A 19,967-nucleotide genomic window follows, 5' to 3' on the forward strand; every position below is an offset into this window, starting at 1 on the left:
AGGAGTTGCTCTTCAGTTCCTAGTTGCCTGCCATAGAGTAATGAAGACTAGATCAGCCAATGTGCAAGTACCAGCACCAGTGCTACCAGTGCTCAACAGTGTATAGCCAGTAAAACCAAAGGAATCACTTGATGGCGCTGGCTCTTCTATAAAGGCAGTGATCTAGCCTTAGTTACATATATGTATGGCAGGCCTATAGAACTGAAGAACAGCTCCTGAAAGCAATTTAACAAGCAGACTAAACAGAGTGTTTGAGTATTCAGAACCACTCGGGAAGGACTACAATTCTACAACCTTAACGGGACAGTTACTGATTGCTTACTTGTAGTTTTACCTGCAATATTTTACTTGGACTGTCCATCGTTTCATGACTTTTTTCTAAATAGAGGTTTATAACCGAAGCTTCAATAGACCTCAACACAACACCTGTTAGCAAAAAATAGATTTATTTTCCTCTACAAAATCCAAAAACATCATTCTGGAACGAGTTCTATTCATATAAATTCCCTTCAGACATCTCCAATACAAATGCTTCGCAAGCAGAAGTACACTCACACTTAAAAAGAAAAACAGAATCTGAATTTCTTGAATGTGAAGAGAATTGAATTTCCATGGGGAAAGGTCAGACACAGAGAAATCAAAACACGGCATCATAAAATGATTAGGATTATCTATCGAAGCACAAGATATTTCACTTACAAACTATAGATCTCGCACTGCGATGATAACCGCTTTCTGTAGCCGACAACATAAACCTTAGTCCAAGATATCAAGTCATGTGTTTGTTACCTGCCAATAGTTACACATGATGCTCTGAGTGCCAGCTACGGGATACTGTTTTAGTCATCCTCGTGCCTCAAACAGCTACCATTACAGGACATATTATAAAGAAAAACACAAATAGTGCTGCAATGAAATACAGGTTTGGAATGCATATGGCCCTGTGGGGGGCAGGGTTGCATTATTACATTACATGATGTATGCAACGAAAAGACATCACAAAGAAAGAAGCGGCTTCTTTTTAAGAGAAAACTCAAATGAATCCCTGTACACCATGAAGATGCACTTTGTAGGGACCTTTTTATGACTGGAAGACTGGCTCAAACTGGTCTGGTTCTGTGGTCACAGCTCTGTGTTGGTCAATGAAACGCTGTGGACTGCATCCTGGTCAGGTGCTCTTGCTGTTGCACAGCTGGTAGGCCAGGTCGCCTTTCTGTGTGTGATCTTTGCACAGGCACACACCCACAGCACTGCCTGCTCTGGGAGCCAACAGGCCAAGGAAAGCACAACATTAATCCCCCTGGAATGACAAGGAGAAAAAAAGTTCTCCTTCTTAACAGCTGAACAGCAGCACAGTTCCACCTTTGAGGGCTGCGTTATAGGATTTTATACATTAGCGGACCCCAACTCAATCAGAGCAACATAAAAGCGTGTCATCTCTGGTGTGTGTTTTAAACTGGTTTGGCAACGCCTTATTAAACTGGTTCTAGATAATTCTTTGGAGGATAGGTTCTAAGTTGGCAACATCTAAATGTTTCTACATGTTAGACTTTGAACAGGCCACAGTTGTTAGAAAGGATTACTGCCAAATCACCTGCAAAAGCAGACTGCGGTTATGTAAGATAAACTGCAAAAGCAGCCTGTAAAAGACAGAGCTGGATAATAAATAATGTTTCTAAGAATCTCTCAGCCCTTTATACAGAACTTAAATGAGACCCTTCTGTCTTACAGAGATGTGTAACTGTGGTTGCTCTATATGAAGTTTGGCAGAAATCAGCCCACAGTGGGAGCTCTTGTGGCCACTTGCCGGTACCTCTAAACAGCTAGAGCTTGTACACAGATGGGCTCTTCCACCTCTAACAGTATTAGATATGAGTGGTCTCCCTCCTCAATCTACTGCAGAAAGGCCAGTGTGGTCAGGACTGCAGGCTCAGTGTCCCGGGAGGTTGGCAGACAGGACACTCCTCTGTGCAGGAGCAGGCCTCACACAGCACAGCGTGTTGGCACGGCAATATCACACGGCTCCCCTCCTGACAGCGCAGACACTTCACCTTCTGCAGCTGGAAGACAGCCTGGGGAGAAACAGCACAGGGCTCAGATCTCAACACAGCTTGCCAGCACAGGGCTCAGATCTCAACACAGCTCGCCAGCACACAGCACAAAAAGTGGACAAGACATACAATACAGGGCAAACATTTTGTCATTCTGAAAGTATCATCCAGATCTATTAAACGCTTAGGAAAGAATACAAAAGCCAGGAAAATCTGAAAAATACCCCGGAAAGTCATTTTTGCTTAAGCACTGCCTTCACGGTGTTCTGTTTTCAGCTGTTTGTGTTGGTGTTGGTGTTGGTGTTGTAGGCAGTATGTGGTCTCTCACACAGAAGGAATGTGCAGGTGCTTGAATGGGATCCGTGTGCTAAGGTGAGAAAGTAAAATGATAGATATAATACAATGAAAAATGAACTGTCAAAGTCAAAGTGGTGGCGGTGAACCTGGGAAATAAACTGGAGTAGTGAATGAGGATTTGGTGTATAAATCAATGCGGCATCCCTCATCTTAACTGAACCTAAGAATATTTAGGAACAAGAGAAGGTATTTCAATTCAGCAATGATCCTACAGTTCCTAGTAGCCGATTGCTCCCCAGAACTGTACGATCAGAATGAAAAACATGGCTTGGTATGCATTCTATTCCCTCATAATTCTCTGTATAAAAAAGTGTCTCCTACAATTTTCTAATTTTCAATTAGCCGATAGACACCAAGAAACCTACATTTGATCTAATTTCATAGCTCTTTAGAGTAAATAATGTGAATAATAAAATCTTTTCAAGCAGAATTTGTTGGTTCATTCTGGAGTTGCCTGTAGATGTCTCTGTTTCTGAAGCCCATGCTACGTGTCTGGAGTCTGGCCCTGCCCTTACCTGCTCGACTCTCTCCAGGCCGGAGCGCAGTTGTGTCTGCAGGTTATACAGCGTGGGCAGGGGCAGCAGCTGCAGCTGCTCGTAGCAGTGAAGGATCTGTGGCTCCTTTCCGGCCTGCAGCCGCTGCAGCTCCTCGTGAAGCTGTTGCGCTCGCTGCTCCAGCACCTCCCTCTGCTTGACCGCCGCAGCAACCTCCCGGCCTGCGCTGGCTGCATCCTCATTTGCCTCCTCCACGTCCCTCTTCCACATGTCACACGCCTGCAGGAAATACCCGCTGTTAACACACGGCGACCACACACACAAACACACGAAGAAATACAGCACAGTGACCTCCTTCAGAGCCTTGCCCATGTCACACATCTGTAAGAGGGAGTGCATCAGTGGGTTTCAACATGTACCAGTAACTGAGAGCAATCTTAACATGGCTGTTGACTGTCCCTATGACAAATGGCTTTCTTTTTACGGTGAAAATATTACGGCTTCATCTAGTTCTATGTCAAGACTTCACCACAGAGAACACAGAGTAGCTGTGTTGTTTCACCTTCAGTAACTGTGAAACTGTAGTCATTTCGACACCACGTCTTCTCAGATTTGCTTTCAATTATTTTCTCTGTCGTGGTTCGGTGTTACAAACAGATCGATACATTACAATAGCACGATTAGGGGAGTATTGTGGTTGGGGAATCACAAAGACTACTGGCCCTGCTTGAACACCACAGGATTAGTGCACTCCTTCAAAATACTGTCTGTGTCAACAAACTGGAATCAATTATTGGTGCACCAGGAGCCTGACTCAGCATAGTTTATCTCTAAATGTCCCAACATCTCAATGGACAGTCTTGAATCCAAGTACACACTTCACTGCATTGCAGTTGGAGTTGCAGTTGACACAGAAGGGGTGGTGGTGGTTCATGCCTCACCTGTCTGGCCTGCCTCCAGGACCCCTCCCACTGTTTCAGCGCTCCGCTGGCCTCATCCAGCTCGTGCCGCAGTCGTGTTAGCTCCCCGGAGCTGGCGTCTGTCAGGAAGGTGGGGGAGGAGTTGGGGGAGAGGTTCCCAGGGGGGAAGTGCTCCCAGATACTGCTGTTCATCCCGTTCAGACCTGGTAAAGACAGACATTCTTATTGCAATGTCTCACTCAATGTCACAGTTCATTTTTTACTCATATGTAACCATTTAAGTTATCCTAACACTTCATACCAAACGCTCACCCTACCCCCAAGCCTAAAGAAAAACACTCACCTAGTGAGCCCTGTGGAAAGGTGCTGTCTGATTGGCTCAGGTGGCGCTGGTGCTGTTGGAGGCTGGAGGGCATGAAATGAGAACGGTTGATTGGTGGAGACGGTGAGGCAGAGTGAAAGGAGGCAGAGCTACCCAGAGAGCCAGGGATGTTAACGGGAGCCGAGCTCTGCAGCAAACTCCCCCCTGAGGGAGAAAAAGAGATAGGAGGTTAGAAAGGGCACTGTTACACACCTACCACTCCTACAGATACTGACTTCACAGCCCTAGGCCAAGTTAACAAAATCAAATTGACAAAATCAAAAAATCAAAAAATGTAGTTTTATTATTTTTTTAATTTAGTGTGCCCTATTTTAACCCCCCCGATTTCCTCCCCAATTTGGATTGTCCAATAATTTTTCCCCTCAACACAGCAATTCCCCACACAACTCAGGAGAACTGAAGGTTCAGTGGGTGTCCTGATCCCACGACCGAGCCAGCTTCCTCTTTTACACCCAGGAACTTGAGTGTGGATGTCAGTGAGCTACCGGCCTTTGGAAGACAAAGGCAAGCCCTGCAGGTGTCAACCTGAGCTCACTGGGCTCCTGGTCAGTATGGTCCTCTATAGCAGTGGTGCACGAATTACTACTGATTTTAAATGTTGAATTTGTGATACGCGTTTTCAACATTTATAAATTATATCTGAAAGTACAAATGTCAAAACTTTTAAGAATGTGTTTGTCAACATGTATGTATGTTGCTAAATCTGGACTTTTTGTGGTTAAATCTAGGAAAAAATATTTACATTAAATATTTGGGTCGGGCGGGGGACGCAACAAAATATATGCTATGAAAAGGGGGCAGCATATGAAAAGTTTGCACACCACTGCACTATAGCACAACGAGAAAAAACAGTTCCTGACGGTTTTGCCTCCCTAACCCACGGGAGCACCAGAGCCAATGCAGTGCTCCCTCTGCAATCCCCAGCAAAGCCAGCCAGGATCCTGCACCACGCAGCCATGCTTTTAAACTGTACTTCCAAGGGGTGAAGATGCTGGGACCCTGTATAAGTGACCCCCTTACTGATCATGATGCTGCTGCTGTGGGCCGCAGTTGTGCTGTCGAAACTCTTCTCTAGCACTGCCATGCCAAAATCATTGAGGTCCAGATCATCCAGGGCCGACTCTGCAACGATAGCAATGCACACAAGCATGGAAATACTGCTCTGACATGGACTAGCCATTTTGATCAGAAAACTGCAAAGCAGCAGGCTGCTGCAGCTCAACCTGGATTCCGTGCTGCACCGAGTGACACACGCAAGAGAAAACATGTAACTTTCGTTTTAAATTAAAAAATAATTTCGTTTTTACAGTTTTGTATGTACATATACCTGTTCACACCTGTTTATACACTATTTTCTTTTGAAATTATTATATTTTTTCATTTTTTTGAAGTGGTGCTTTATATGTGGTAAGTTAGAAAATAAACCCTTTTATGTTTAATTATTCATTTAAATATGGTGTTTCGGCTGTGCAGATGTTTGATATGACGTGCTTCAATAAAACTTTTGAGTTGTATCCAATAGTTTGTCTTTCATTCTAATCTTGATGTTGTTTAAAAAGTAACTGTCATAATGACTTCCGGTTGCGGTTTTAGGTATGAGTATAACCGCGGCGGTTCTAATGTTAAATATGTAAACTCCCCAATTTTTTGGTTTGTTTTTGTCTTGCACTGCAATCCCATCCTGATCACCTATGAAACAACCTGGCGCAAAGCTTGGCTTTTGTTTTTTATACTGTACTTGCTCTGCTATTACTGGTATAGCTATACATATCAGCTCCTGTCAAGGAACTCCAGCCTCCACAATGCACCTCACCGGGCCCCAGGGACTTCCTATCACATGAATACTTTCTAATACTCAGACGTGGAATAGAAATATAAGAACGTAAGAAAAGTTTGGCTCACCACGGCTTGTCCCCTCTTAGCAAACCATTTGCTCCTACAAGAAGTGGGATCTAATTGAGCTTTTTTTTAAATGTTCCCAGTGTTTTAGATCCTACTGCCTCATCTGGTAGAGTACTCAATGCATTTATAACTCTCTGTGATTTTATAGACTTCAATCAAGCCTCCCTCTTTCCCTAGTTTTTTTCTAGGCTGAAGATATTTAATTATTTAACGTTTCCTTATGGCTCATGTCATTAATCCAGGTTCAGGCTTTTCTCTGTACCATCTTGAGTGCATGTTGTTTTTTGTAGTGAGGTGACCAAAACTGGACACAGCAGTCCTATAGGACATCGCACTGTGGATATCCTAGTGAGTAAGAAACCGATCAATAAAACGACAAATAAAAGCCTGGCAGTCCTCACCCACAACGGACTCGACGGTGTCGCTGGTGGGGTAGAAGGGCAGTGCGTTGGCGTTCATGCCACGGGTGGTGCTGCTGGCTGCAGGGCTGGGGGGGGTTGTGGCCAGGCTGGATGTCATGCTGGAGGAGATGCTGGACACTGGGGGGCTCCCCACAGGGAGCAGACCCAGCCCATCCTAAACAAAAAGAGAGCAGTCAGGTGTGCATTTCATTGCAGCCATCCTTTTTTGCAAAGAAGAAATTCTCTTTACATTTAGGATTAGGAAAGTACAGTGCAATAGCATGCATCAAAGCTGCATTTCAGTAATTATAAAGAATATCACGTTTCTTTGATGGGTAGATTGAGTTGTACTGTGCCGTGACAGTACCAGTGTGGGTCCAGTACTACAGTGGAAGAGGGCTGTGTCTCCACTCCTATGCTCCAGGGGATGTGCTTTCTGTTTTGCCTGCAGGGTGGGGAGAACAAGAAGACAACAGGTGAGGAGGAATAGAAAAAAAAAGGTAAGTCATCGTAACGTAAAAAGAAGCAAAATGTTTTTAAAGAACCAGAACACTATACGACTGTATGGATTCAAACGTTTGAGCATGTACCATAAAAATGTCCACCGCATAAAGAACTGGGTAAAAACGTGGCAAATGAAATTCAGTGTCAGCAAATGTTACATGCCGGTCACAGAAAGCTAAGATCCAAATACCAAACTCACCAAGAGAAAGACACCTGTGTTTTTTAATACTCATCACTGTCAGCACCCATTCAGTGCGGAAAGCATCCTCAAACCAGTAGAACAGGCCTGCCTATGCCAGTACATGCTCACAGTATGAAGATGGTGCACCATCATGTATTGTACGCATAACTTGAATTGCTACTGTATTGCTATTTTTGGTTTTATTTATTAAATTGTCAAAAATATGGTTTGCTGCAATAGCGCCTCTCTCCACAGCCGGACTATCTGAACAACTGGCAATTGAAAAGCAAGTTCTTTTTTGATAGTATCGCACGCCGATTATCTTTCATTAAATACAGAAATACATTGAGGCTGTCGAAGATCACAGTTATAACATGGGTTTTGTTTCATTCAACACACGTTCTAGTGCAAGAACCGTTCAGCAATTGAAAAACACAAATGTGATTTGAAACATGTGAAAGTGTGTCTGCCTGCTCAATTGTTAACATTGATTCCACCACACTAACCTACAGCATTGCTGCCACAAGAGGGCGCAAACATGTACAAGAGCTGCTGAATTTGAAGTTGCTACTGTTATTTACAGAGGATGGCATCTCGGGGGATTTATATACTGTAATGAATACTAATTGTTAAAGTCATTACTATTTGAATATAAAATGTAGCTATAGCTACCCCCCTTACACCTGTGTACACTGTTTCATAAAGTTAATAACAGTCAGTATCAGTTTCAGTTCAGGTCACTGTGCACACTGAATAAAAGTGCATGAATTTTTGAACTCTTTTTTTCCTTTTTAAGAGAGTAACTACATTCCTGATTATTATATATGTTTGGTACACATCTCTCAATGTTTCTGACTTTGACTGCTAAAGTAATTTGTCAATCATATTTGGCAGACACAGCACCATTCCAGCAGATAGTTAAGTCAATGAAAAATATAACTATGGAGAGATGCGAAATCAGTGACTGAACAGGAATTCACTTTCAATAAATCCTTATGGATATAATACATGTGGTTTTCTTGATTATGCTAAGTGGTGACATTTGGTTTTATATGATTTTTAATCCATCTCCCACACTGATCCCCACCCACACAGAAGTAAGTGGTGCAATGCTAGTGTTGAAGTGGTGGGAGAGAATGACCACAACTGAATTGAGTGCATCACACAGGTTAAGTTAAATAAATAAATAAATCAAGGTTAAATCAAGATAATTACTTACATTTTAAAGGAGCAATCAGGTGCATTCACTGGCAGTCTAGTGGTTAACTGGTATTTGTGTTTTAAATTTCAAATATACCTTCAAGTTGCCAAAAATCATTATACATTTTTTTATTAATAACCAAAAAAAAAAAATTAAAAAATGTATTTGCATATTATGGATATGGCATAATCACCCCATTATCCAGCAGGTAACCCATTAAGTACCAGGGTCATAAGACCATGTAAGCTCTGAGGAGAGTGTGCCCACCTGGTCTTCACGCTCAAACCCTGGTGCTTTCCCATAGCCGCCTCCCGCAGTTGTGAAGAACGGGGCCTCCTGGCACAGCATCCTTCCCAGCATCCCCTGTGGTGAGACACACATACTGGAGGGGTTGACAGAACTGCAGCTGCTGGACAGAATCTGAAACACAAACGACAGCTTTTAATTCAGATCCACTCCAGGTTTAATGGGTATGAAATAAAAAAAATACATTTAAGACATTAATGGAGGTTTTATTTGTTAAATTAAACAATTTAGAACACAGTAAATGTATGACAGCAATTTGCCCACAGTGGAAAATCAGGCCTCTGGAGTGGAAGGCCCCTGATCCATATGTTTTGTAAGACATTAATTGAGAACCACTGTCTTTTAAATGATCTAATCTTATCTAAATGGAAAAGATACAAAGAGAGGTTGTTTGCTTACGCTGTGCAGCTCAGAGGTGTGCGGGCTGGTGGGGCTGACAGGCAGCGAGTCTGCAGGGGCGAAGAGGGGCAGGCCTGCAAGCGTTGGGCTGGAGGACGAGCAGGTGGACTGGGCCTCATCACTGCATAAGGGCTCTGTGAAAATCAAACACCACACTCACTCTTAATCCTGCATTGCTTACAGTACCTTCATAGAAATCTACTGTTAATAGGTGGAAGGAAGTACAGTATTGTACAGTATTGGACAGTAGCAGCAAGAAAAAAACAGGGCCTGCCCTTTTATTTTTCATTTTTAGTGTGGGAAGAGAGTGCAGATGCAGGAGAGAGTACTACTGTTGTATTTAAACTAATACAAATACAGGACAATAATTACTTTTCTAATAGGATGTTACTTTTCAATAGACTTGTCACTGTTTTTCTTGTTATACTGAAAATAATTGAAACACTTAATTTACAAATGCTGTTTTATTCGAATCTTAAAGTAGATATTTATGTTACTGTGTATTTTGTATATAGTAACTGGTCTGTTCTTCATTCTGACCTGGCTGTTCATTAACTGTGAATATTTGAGGGTTTTAAAAATAACCCAAGGGCTATTTCACTGTGTGAAAATTATCAGAAAGCCACATACGGTCCATGTGAGCGAAGGCACAGAAGGGTCCGCGTGGGCAGCTGCCAGCTTGCTGCATGTCGTTACATTTTGTGGATTTGTAAATCTGCAGGGAGACACAACATAAAACCCCATCATTTAATCTCTTCCTCCAACAACAACAGATGCTCTCTCCCTCTGTCACACTCTCTACATCAAAGTCTTTATTGTCTTATTTCAGACTGCGTTAATGAATGCATCTGGCTTCAATACATTTGATGTCCTCTGCTGAAATAAACTACCAACTTGGTTTTCATTTCAACCAAAAGGTTTGGAATCTACATAGAAAGGAGGCAGTGCATATAAAACCACAGAAGGAGACATCTTGCCACGAGGCCTCTGAAACAGCACAGTTTTAAAGAAAGGCTGCATAGCATATTTAATGAAACAATACTCAATGGTAACTTCCTTTTCCCAGACCCTATTCCCAGGTGCTGGAGGTACCTCTGGGTGGAACTGCTGCTCTGTGCGTGTGTGGCAGTACTGGCAGCCGTCTCCGCTCTCACACTTGCTGGGGTCACCCCACTCGTCAGCATGCTTCACCCCGGGGCAGGGCAGCGACCTGGGGACAGCACAGACACACAGTCATTCAGCCTTTCAGCCCTCGGCTTTGACAACCAGCAGAGATAAACAGACAGACACGCGTGACAGATGAACACATAGATCAGTATTTAGTGTAGTAGACAGAAATTGACATAGACAGATTTCGACAAATCGATGACACTTTGCATTTCCAGACAAGCACAAACTGGTACCTGTATTTGTGCTTGCGGGGGACCCTGCGACGGTCCTTGCTGTTGTGGTAGTAGGGACAGGCGTAACCCTGGCGACACAGTCGGGGGGGCTTCTTGCACTGCTCCGTCTTGTAACTGGACAGCACATAGCTGGTCTCTGTGAGAACAAGGGGACAGGAGTCACTTACCAATCACCCAAGCCAGGGCATATTTCTTAGAGCAATGTGCTAGCTTACCCTGCTTGATGTTCTGTATACATTCACCTGAAAGGGATGGGTTATGGGAGCTTCATCTGGCTTCCGTTACAGATATGCTGCCCTACTTCTTTGCTTATGATCGCACACATTATGCGCTTTGAGCAATGGTTTACCTTGCAGACATGAATCTTCTTCCAAAGACTGCACCTGAGGGTTATCATCAGTTTCTACTGGGCAGCCACCCTGTTTGTCGTTCTAATCAGAAATTCAATCAAATTTGGACTGACATGGCTCTGGAACAAACCCTGAGCAGGGGCAGTAAAGTGAGAGATGGAATAATTGGATTCAGCTTGAAGTCAGAAGCTGTAAAGCAATGGATCCTCACAGTCCATGAACGCTCAGCCATCACAACAGCAATGTGTGACTTAAATGAAGATGCTGCTACTCATGGACACAAAGAAGCAGGTCCAATGCATATCAGACGGGATGAACTGGATGTTCAGAAAATCCTGACAGTATTGTATAACCTGTCTACTGATCCATTCCAAATGGATGAAGCAGCTTTGTGGTTGCAACTGAGCTTCTTAATGCAAAGGATTTAGGAATATCACAAAAAGACACATTTGTCAAAGAATGGCTGGACAGTTGCACAGTGGATTTATTTGAGACACTACCCAAACTTAAACTAAAAACATTTTCATCTATGGCAGAAACTGTTAAAATACCTTGTGGTGTAGAGAAAACAAAAGAGTTAAACACAGACTGTGAGTTATTTAGCAGACTTGTGATTGCACAGTCCAAAGTGATTGACCTGAAGGAGGTATTTAAGTACAAGCTCACAAGTGTCCCTGTGTCACTAGCTCATTTAGATGGTACCTTAAAATGTGGAAATGAAGCAAATCTGATGAAGGAACTAGAAAAGAAGGTGAACTGTTTGACAAAGCTTCTTCAAACTATCACACCTACATGCTGGTTGGTAGATGGCATGGGACTGTTGCAGATGATAAAGGAAACCATTGGGCTTACATTTGGTGAGTTTACAAAGAGACTTTTAGACATTTTACTGGTCAAGTTGCAAGATCCAAGCTATGTTCGATTGGATATAGTTTTTGATTGATACGATCATGAGGACTCAATGAAAGCAGGGGAACGAAATAGAAGGCAAGGTTCAGAATACAAAAGTTTAGTAAAAATCCACAGTCTGTGTAGCAAGATACCTATGAACCTACAGAAGTTCTACAGCAATCCACACAACAAGGAGAACTTTGCAGCTTTTCTATCAGACCTGTGGTTTCATATAGCAAGTAAAATCCTGGAACCTGGGAAGGAGTTAGTCATTGCAGGTGGTTTTAAAAACAAACTGGTGGCAAAGTCTGTGTTAAGAGAGTGTTGCAGAAGTTCCAGCACTTTATTCCCTTTATACACGAGGAAGCAGATACACGTCTCTTCTTACATGCAGGTCATACAGCACTCAGCTGCCCACAACTAGTCATGTGGTTACCAGATTCAGATGTAGAAATTCTTTGTGTGCATTTTACATCACAACTGGCTAGCCAGGAACTTTGGCTAAGGACTGGCATAAAGGATAATCAGCCACTGAAAACTGTTTCTAAAAATCTTGCTCATTTTACTGGACTACAAAGCTTGGACAAAACTATTGAGTTATCATTGGATGCTTTCAGTGCTGTGGAGAGACTCATCACAGCTATGTATGGTGACAAACCTGATGGTGGTGTGAATCTGTTGCTCTACAAGAAGTTCTGCAAGAACCAAAATAAAAATGAACTTCTACCCCCAACACAAGACAAGTCTACGACAACATGCAATGAGGGCAAACTATCAGACGTACATCTGGAGTAATGCTTTGGTGACCCAACCTCATATACCATCGGCCATTAGTCATGGCTGGCAGAGAGATAATGTCACTTGTATGATGGTGCCAACATTAATGACACAGCAAGCAGCTCCTGGTACACCTTTACAGTTAGTTGCATGTGGGTGTAGGAAATCTGAGTGCAAAACCTACTGCAGTTGTATTAGGAACAGACTTGCCTGCACTGAAGCCTGTGATGCATGAATGAAGATTGCTGCCCAAATCCTTACAAAGTTCAAATGATTGTAAAAGACTCTGAATCTGATGAAGAACAAGATTCCAGCTCTGATTAGTAACTGATGTAAATTCCCATCAGCTCAATATACTCAATAAAACTGACATATAATGGTACCATTAAAAACTGACCCCTTTTTAAAAATATATATTTTTACTTTTACACAGCTCATTTTCAAAACATAAAAATAATATATTATGAACAAAACAGGACTGGCTTATTTATATTGCCTTATTGTCCTATTACATTAGTGGAATTTTGGAAAAATGTAGGAAGTACCTGCTTCTATACAAAGGATCCTAACTCAGCCCTGCCACTGATCTGCCACAGACACCCTGTCTCATTATGACCCTCTCATTAGGAGTCTCTCCATCAGGCTGACATAGATAAAACTGTATTCCTCTCTGGGGCGAAAAACCTTAAATAAGCCTCTATGGATAGATCATTGTAATAATCTCTGTAATCATAATGTACCATAGTAACTGGCTGTAAATTGGGTTATTGTCTGCAGTTATAGCTGCTTGGGAATGGACCCTATGCAGTTTTGGAATGAAGGTAGGGGTTACCTTGCTGAGGGACTGGGTTTTTTCACATACTGAATAGTATTGTTAAATATTTCTTTCAGATATGACAGTACCGCAATTGAATAATGTGGATTCCTAAACATCACCTACTTTTTAAAATCCAGTTGAACTTACTCATAATTTCCAAATATTTTGTTTTTCAGTGTAAATAACATATTGTGGTGGATCTGCTTATTTTTACATCTTCAATACTCTCAGTAATTTTATTGTGATTTAAATTGAATCTATTTTATATTATCAGAATGATTTCATTTTTTGTCTCTCCGGATGGACTTAACTCCACTTTTTGAATGGAATACATACTCTCCCCATGGATCTTTTAACTACAGCAGCGTTCTATAGAACATTCAGTGCTCACTGCTGTATTTATCTTCTACAGCTTGACACAGCACGTGAAAACCTTACTACCTGGACAAGGGGGAAGCCGAAACATTGTGGATGTATCTGTTTACACATTAAATACTCCGGGAGAGATGTCATTTTATCTGTGCATGAGCAACAACGTCACAGCAGCAAACCATAAGGAGTAACTAAACTATTGATTTTGCAGAGAAGAGTAGCCAGGAGTCATTAGGAAGCAAGTCATGCGCACATGAGGACTGTCTTACACTACCTTGCCACCGGGGCTCTTCACAAAGGATCTTCTCAATCAGGGCATAGCTGGCCGCAATGGCTGGCTGCCCCTCAGCACTGCCCTCAGCAGCGGCCTGTCCGTTCTGCATTGCCTCCATCGCCTGGAGCTCCCTGGAACAGCAACGTGAAAACACTTGGTTATTTCTGGACTACCTGGGTACAGCCACAATTGCATCTTGTTTAACTTGGCCATTTTCAATATATTATATGGCCCGTTTTACAGATATCACATCTCTGTATGGTTGGTCACTTTATGCTAACTTGGCCGTTTTTGTACGTGTGAAAAGTTTTCAGAAGAGCTGGATATTAGATCAGGACAAGTTTCCTCCTACCTGATGTCGTAGACGGGTGCGCGCAGGTCCTGTGGTCCGTGTGCAAAGGTGCAGTGCGGCCCGTTCTTGCTGCAGTTGCCCTTACCGTCTGTCTCGTGGATGCAGGTGCCTGTCTTGTAGTAGCGAAGGTGGTAGCGCCTCTCGGTGTCGCCTGCGGTGCGGTGCAGGAATGGGCAGCTGAAACAGAGCAATACAGCCTCACTTAGGCACACATTGGAATGGACCAGCACACTTCAAGTAAAACAAAAGGTCAAAACTATAGTTCCTATTTTCTTCTGTGGCTGTGTGACAGTGTGAGAGATCCCCTGGTTTATATTACGGTGGCATGGGCTTGTGGGGGCAATGGCAAGTCCGTGCTGTGGGCAGCACTGGTTGTGTGTGGGTGCCTATGGTGAGCTGTCTAATCCTCACTGTAAAAGGTGGCTTCCCAAATGTAAATTGTGGGAGTAAATATTTGTATTATTATTGTTGTAACTGGTGTTTTAACTGTTTAAGTATTGATGTGCTTGGAAGTCACAATGAAAAGAAATCGCACAAATTGGAAAGAAATCATTGTGCATACATTAATTGGTAGTGATTGTTTAAGTGACCGTCAATTGACAATTTCATTGGCACACTCCTTCTAGGTGGTAGGCTGTAGCAGCAGTCTGTGTTATTAGCTGTTCAAGGCGCTGTTACAAAGTGCTGTGTGTTAAAATAAGAGACCTGCGCTGCAGATGGGGAGCCTGCATCTGTGTCTCCACCTGCATCTCCCCATGGAAAAGCCTGAGACCTTCCTGGTTTGATATCTTTCTGTCAGGACACTAAGGTGCAGCCTGCAATCATACACAACTCTACCTTGTCCATTCATTCACAGGGTGCTATGTGTGCCTCTCTTAATGTTAAAGCCTTGAATACAATCTGAGAGTGATTGTAATCCTCAGGAGATCAAGCTCAGAGAAGTACTTCCAGTGTTGGGTGAATGTCACCGTTAGAGATTCTGTCCCGTCAGTGAGATGAGATGAGGTTAAAGCTTTGCAACCATGAATGCAGACAAGCCCAACTCTTTTGTACAGTGGTCAAGACACACATTAGCAGTGCTTGAGATATTACAAAAAATATATATATATGTATACAAATAGACCCTTCTTTTTCATGTGGAACCACTGCAAGGAAGAGCTGTGCTCACTCACTCGTCACCGTCAGGGCAGGTGCCTGAGCCCTCCTCGTACTGAGGGCAGTAGATGTCCGGGCTGTAGTTGAAGGTGCTGTCCCGGCGGCGGATAGGCCTGCGACGCCGCTGGTTTACAAAGTGCCAGTAGAAACAGGTGAAGGGCCGATGCTGGGAACACTTGTGCTGCACAAAGAGAGGACACTGCTCAGTGCGAAACTCCTTCAGGTACCTGGAGACAAAGAAACAGGGAAAGGAGTGTGGTGATAGACAGGGGTGCAACAGTGTAAAGGTACTTCAGGTATGAGGAATAAGCAAGCGTGGGACCAGGCCTTGACCTAACTCAACTATGCTGTTCTGTATCTTGAGAAACTCTCAGGGTGTGCTACATCATTATTTTTTGCATCTATATTTTACTCTAACAAGCAGGATAACTGTATTTAGCAAATTCGTCATTATTTGAGCATTGTTGTTCAGCTGTACAGTAGCCCCTCGGTAAACAGGACATGTCGGGAGACAGGCAGGTTGTCAGAAATAACGAGGTGTCCGGTTTAAAAAATAAAAAATAAAAATCACACACACACATTTAAAAGGCTCAATTGATTTTAAATGTAGAAATCACTGCGCTGAAATAACATTAATTGCTGTTATCATTTTTTTTTAATTTCCTTAGTTTTACCACAACGAAAACCAAAATGGTACATTAAAATCAAAAAAAAAAAAAAAAGCAAAATCCTACAAGTTATTGTTTTGTGCGATGGGGAGGGGTTGAGTAGATTTTTAAAAAGGACAAGTAGATTTTTCTACCACTTTTATTATCAATATTTGTCCATTTTATGATGAAGTTTATGTTTTTTCAGTTCATCTATAAATGCAACAGAGCAGCTTGGCATTTTGTATGTTACACATGGGAGCAATACGTTAAACTGTGTAGAATATATGCTACTGAAATTAAACAAAATGTTGTTTCTTTCTGTGGCTAATAACTAGATTTATATACGAGAATCCTCCACAACATCCTACACTTTGGCCTTGACTTTTAGCCTTGAAGTTTAGTGGCCTTGGTGCCCTCTACAAATTTATTGAACTGAAGGCCAGTTTGGCTTTGTCCTTTTTTCTTGCCAATTTAGAGCCCTGCAACAATAAACTCATATCACAATGACTTTGGCTATATCACCAGATACCCTTATTTCCCCAGACTCTGATACTTGTGGTAGAAAGTGCCCTAACCAAATGTCATTACAGTACAGTAATCTGTCGTGTATCCATCCATCACATACCCGTTTATCCGCCATGATCAATCTCTTCAGCAACGTCAGTTTATTATTGAACAGAGAAGATTAGCTCAGAGACTGTAGATCCCAACAAAGTTTTCGAACTGTGTTGTATGTGCTCTGTGCGCTGCCACTGCTGGTAGTGTCACGTGAGCTGTTCAGTGTGTTGATATGTAAATAAATCCTGTTCGTCTGCAGGTCGTATCAACGTCAACCTTCGTCTCGCTCTCCTGCCTGTCACTCAGCAGCGAATGCACGCACCCACACTGCAGACGGCTACTCACAAGCATTAATACCCTGTATCCTTCTAAACAAGGGATTTAAGGGAGCTCCCTAATAAAAGCTGCATCTCAAAACAATAATTGTGTGACTATAGTAATTGTTACAGCTGTGTATAATGATATTTAAACAGGATTAATTCATCCGCCTAGTTACATATCCCCCATTATTTGGTCCCACCGCAGTCGAATACGCGATGGATTACTGTAGTTCTTTAGATATGCAAAACTCTAAAATGTGAGATTCATACATACAGATGTACAGGGGCCCCCAACATCCCTGCTACAAGGCATAAGAATAAGAATAATAATTTCCAGACATGTCAGTAACATACAACCCCCTCCACGGCTGTACATTTAAAATGACAGCATTTCGATTAGAGTGAACAGTATGATGAAAGAATGTATGACCACTACACATATCAACAGTATGCATAGAATTATAAACAGTATGTATAGAATTATAAACAGAATGTATAGAATTATAAATGGCTGTGAAATGTGTAATCCCACCTGTCCTCCAGGTATATACACATGTAACATACAGAGGGAAACATGCACGGAGAGACAGACACCTCCATATGTGCCCTGAATCTGATGCTCACAATACGTTCTGCAAAATAACTACCAAATGGACAACGGGATAAGCGGTTTTCCATATGGAAAACATTTAAGTGTCACAGGATGCCTCCGCTATATCCCTTCGTGGAGAATACCCACTGTGGTTCTCTTCACACCAGTGTCAACAAAGCTTTAACAAAACTCCTCCCAATGTAAAATGCAAAGTTTATGTACTACCAGTGTTGCCAGATCAGAGGTTTCACGTTTCTGCTCAGGGCAATCTGGATGTAAGAAATTGGCAGAGGTTTTTTTAAAAGGTACATTTTTAATTTTAGAGGATTTTCTAAAGTTGTTTTTTTTCTGTCTGAAAACATTTTGATAATGTGCAAGTCCTTCCTTTACTAATATGGTGGACGCACTGTGACATCATGCCAGTTGGCAGCTGCGACCGCTGATTTCTATAGAATTTCTGCAGACGTTCGATTTGCTTTGATTGCCCAGTATAAGATCACTTCATGCAAACATGTCAAGAGTCCCTATATGGGCGGGACAGTCCTGATTTCCTAGCAAATGTCCCACGTCCCGATGCATTGGAAGAAAGTCCCGATATTTACCCATTGAAAAAAAATCATTTATTTTGCACAGTAGTTAGTGAAAACCACACATTGTGCACTTCGTGCAGCTGACACATCTGCACAAAGAATTATACAAGTACAGTGCATTCCAATTATTGCATACTTGATAATTGCATATTCTTGTAAACTTAAAAAAAAGTCAAGCACAATTCTTACGGAAATGCACATGCAGTAGATTCATGTGAATTGCATATCCTGAGTGCCTCACAGTTTTATGCATTTAACCAGAATAAGGAACAGACATTTTCAAAAGAAATGTGCTTCACAATTGTATGCAATTATCAGGCATACAATGAAATGTATTACACTGTATATGTTACTGATGATTTCATATTCTAGTAATTGCATAAAACTGTTAGGCACGTGGGCAATGCAATTAAGAAGAATATACTGTAATAGGACTTAATATGATGTGCTTCTGGAATTATTTCAAGTTGGATTTCAGTGTCTTAATAAATTCAGTATATATTGGACACCGTCAGCCTAATTGTTTGTGTTTACAATTAGAAAACAGGAACTTGAGCCCTCATACCAAATATTTTTTCCGACAGGGATTGGGGGCAATTTTAAAAGTTTTTTGGGGGGAGGATCTGCCAACACTGTGTACTGCGTTTATGGTGTGAGACGTCCATCACTGGTGTATAATTTTGTTTTCTTACTGTCTTGTACATTTCAATCCAGAATTTGGACCTTACTCAAAATAAACAAAATAATACAAATTATAATTTCAAAGCATTGCACAATCTGACTCATGGTGGTGAAAATGTTATCACATCACTTAATAAAAGCTGTTTTGTAATCAAAACAAGACACAAAGAAAGTAATGTGAAAATCAGGCGAGTATTTTTAAGCACTACTCCGCCCCCTTCCACCAGGTATCCCATAAAAAAAACAACCAGTCAGATCCCCTCCTACACGGTTTGGTTCGGTCTGGACCTGTTCGGACCGGATCAAGCCCAACCCCCTTTCTCGCTCGCTGCGTCAGGTGTTTGAGGCCTGCGCGTGGGCCGTGCACGTAAGAGTGTGAGTTACGTACGTGTAGTGCTGCGGTTTCTCTGGCTGTGCGTGCAGCGCGCTGGCAGGAGACACGGAGCCTGTGGCGATGGGGGTAGGTGTGGCAGCGGCGGCTCCGGACGAAGAGCTCGCAGCAGCGGGGCCTTTCGACATGTTTCTGTCTGTCCTGCGATCTTCCTTTATTATTGTTCCCTACACTCCGCGGTCCGCATACTTTCACAAACTGCGCATGCGCCTGGCTCCGGGAACTGGAAACCAACGCATCAAGGCAGTGGCGCACAGGCCCCTGGGAACTGTAGTGCCCATTCATATAGTTTTTAAAGTTAAATCCTTGCGAAAAAATACAATAACCATGATGCATTGCAACAAGACCAGCATCCCCCCCATTTGCTCTTATGTTCAGGTTTATGATGGTTATGTTGTATTTAGTGTTTCGCTTTATTTCCAATGTATGCAATGTTGACAACAATTTGAAATGGAAAAAATAACGTTTGCGTTTGGTATTTGTTTCAATAAAATGATGCAGCTTTAATACAAAAATACAGGATCATTAAATAAATCTGTTTTGTAATCGGTATATTGCAAAGCAAACGGTTACATCTTTTTTTTCCATATTTACTGTCTTTGTTGAGTATAATCTGCCCAAAAGTAATATGCACATTCAGTATATCAGACGGAGTAAGGTATTGTTGGTAATAAAATAGTGTTAGGTAGATAAAAC

The 19,967-nt window shown here is 42.2% G+C and overlaps 1 protein-coding gene across 3 annotated transcripts; it reads right to left on the minus strand.

The window, feature by feature from the left end:
* Window positions 1-427: 427 nt before the first annotated feature.
* On the minus strand, window positions 428-19,502 carry unk (unk zinc finger). Of its 3 annotated transcripts, XM_034038833.3 has the most exons (17): window positions 19,269-19,502; window positions 15,507-15,716; window positions 14,335-14,511; window positions 13,983-14,113; window positions 10,502-10,637; window positions 10,191-10,308; window positions 9,729-9,813; window positions 9,099-9,232; window positions 8,661-8,813; window positions 6,830-6,952; window positions 6,508-6,682; window positions 5,225-5,326; window positions 4,166-4,348; window positions 3,844-4,025; window positions 2,924-3,181; window positions 2,276-2,418; window positions 1,941-2,072 (listed from the first exon to the last, which is right to left on the minus strand). In XM_034038833.3, exons 1-16 carry the CDS (start codon window positions 19,397-19,399, stop codon window positions 2,308-2,310), a joined length of 2,409 nt encoding a protein of 802 aa, XP_033894724.3. In that variant the 5' UTR covers window positions 19,400-19,502; the 3' UTR covers window positions 1,941-2,072; window positions 2,276-2,307. The 3 variants fall into 3 exon arrangements, with proteins under 3 accessions (XP_033894723.3, XP_033894722.3, XP_033894724.3); XM_034038832.3 differs by lacking the exon at window positions 2,276-2,418 and having other exon boundaries at window positions 428-2,072; window positions 6,875-6,952; window positions 19,269-19,501; XM_034038831.3 differs by lacking the exon at window positions 2,276-2,418 and having other exon boundaries at window positions 428-2,072; window positions 19,269-19,501.
* Window positions 19,503-19,967: the final 465 nt, after the last annotated feature.

The sequence above is a fragment of the Acipenser ruthenus genome, chromosome 17 (assembly GCF_902713425.1).
Source record: "Acipenser ruthenus chromosome 17, fAciRut3.2 maternal haplotype, whole genome shotgun sequence".
NCBI classification, from domain to species: Eukaryota; Metazoa; Chordata; class Actinopteri; order Acipenseriformes; family Acipenseridae; genus Acipenser; species Acipenser ruthenus.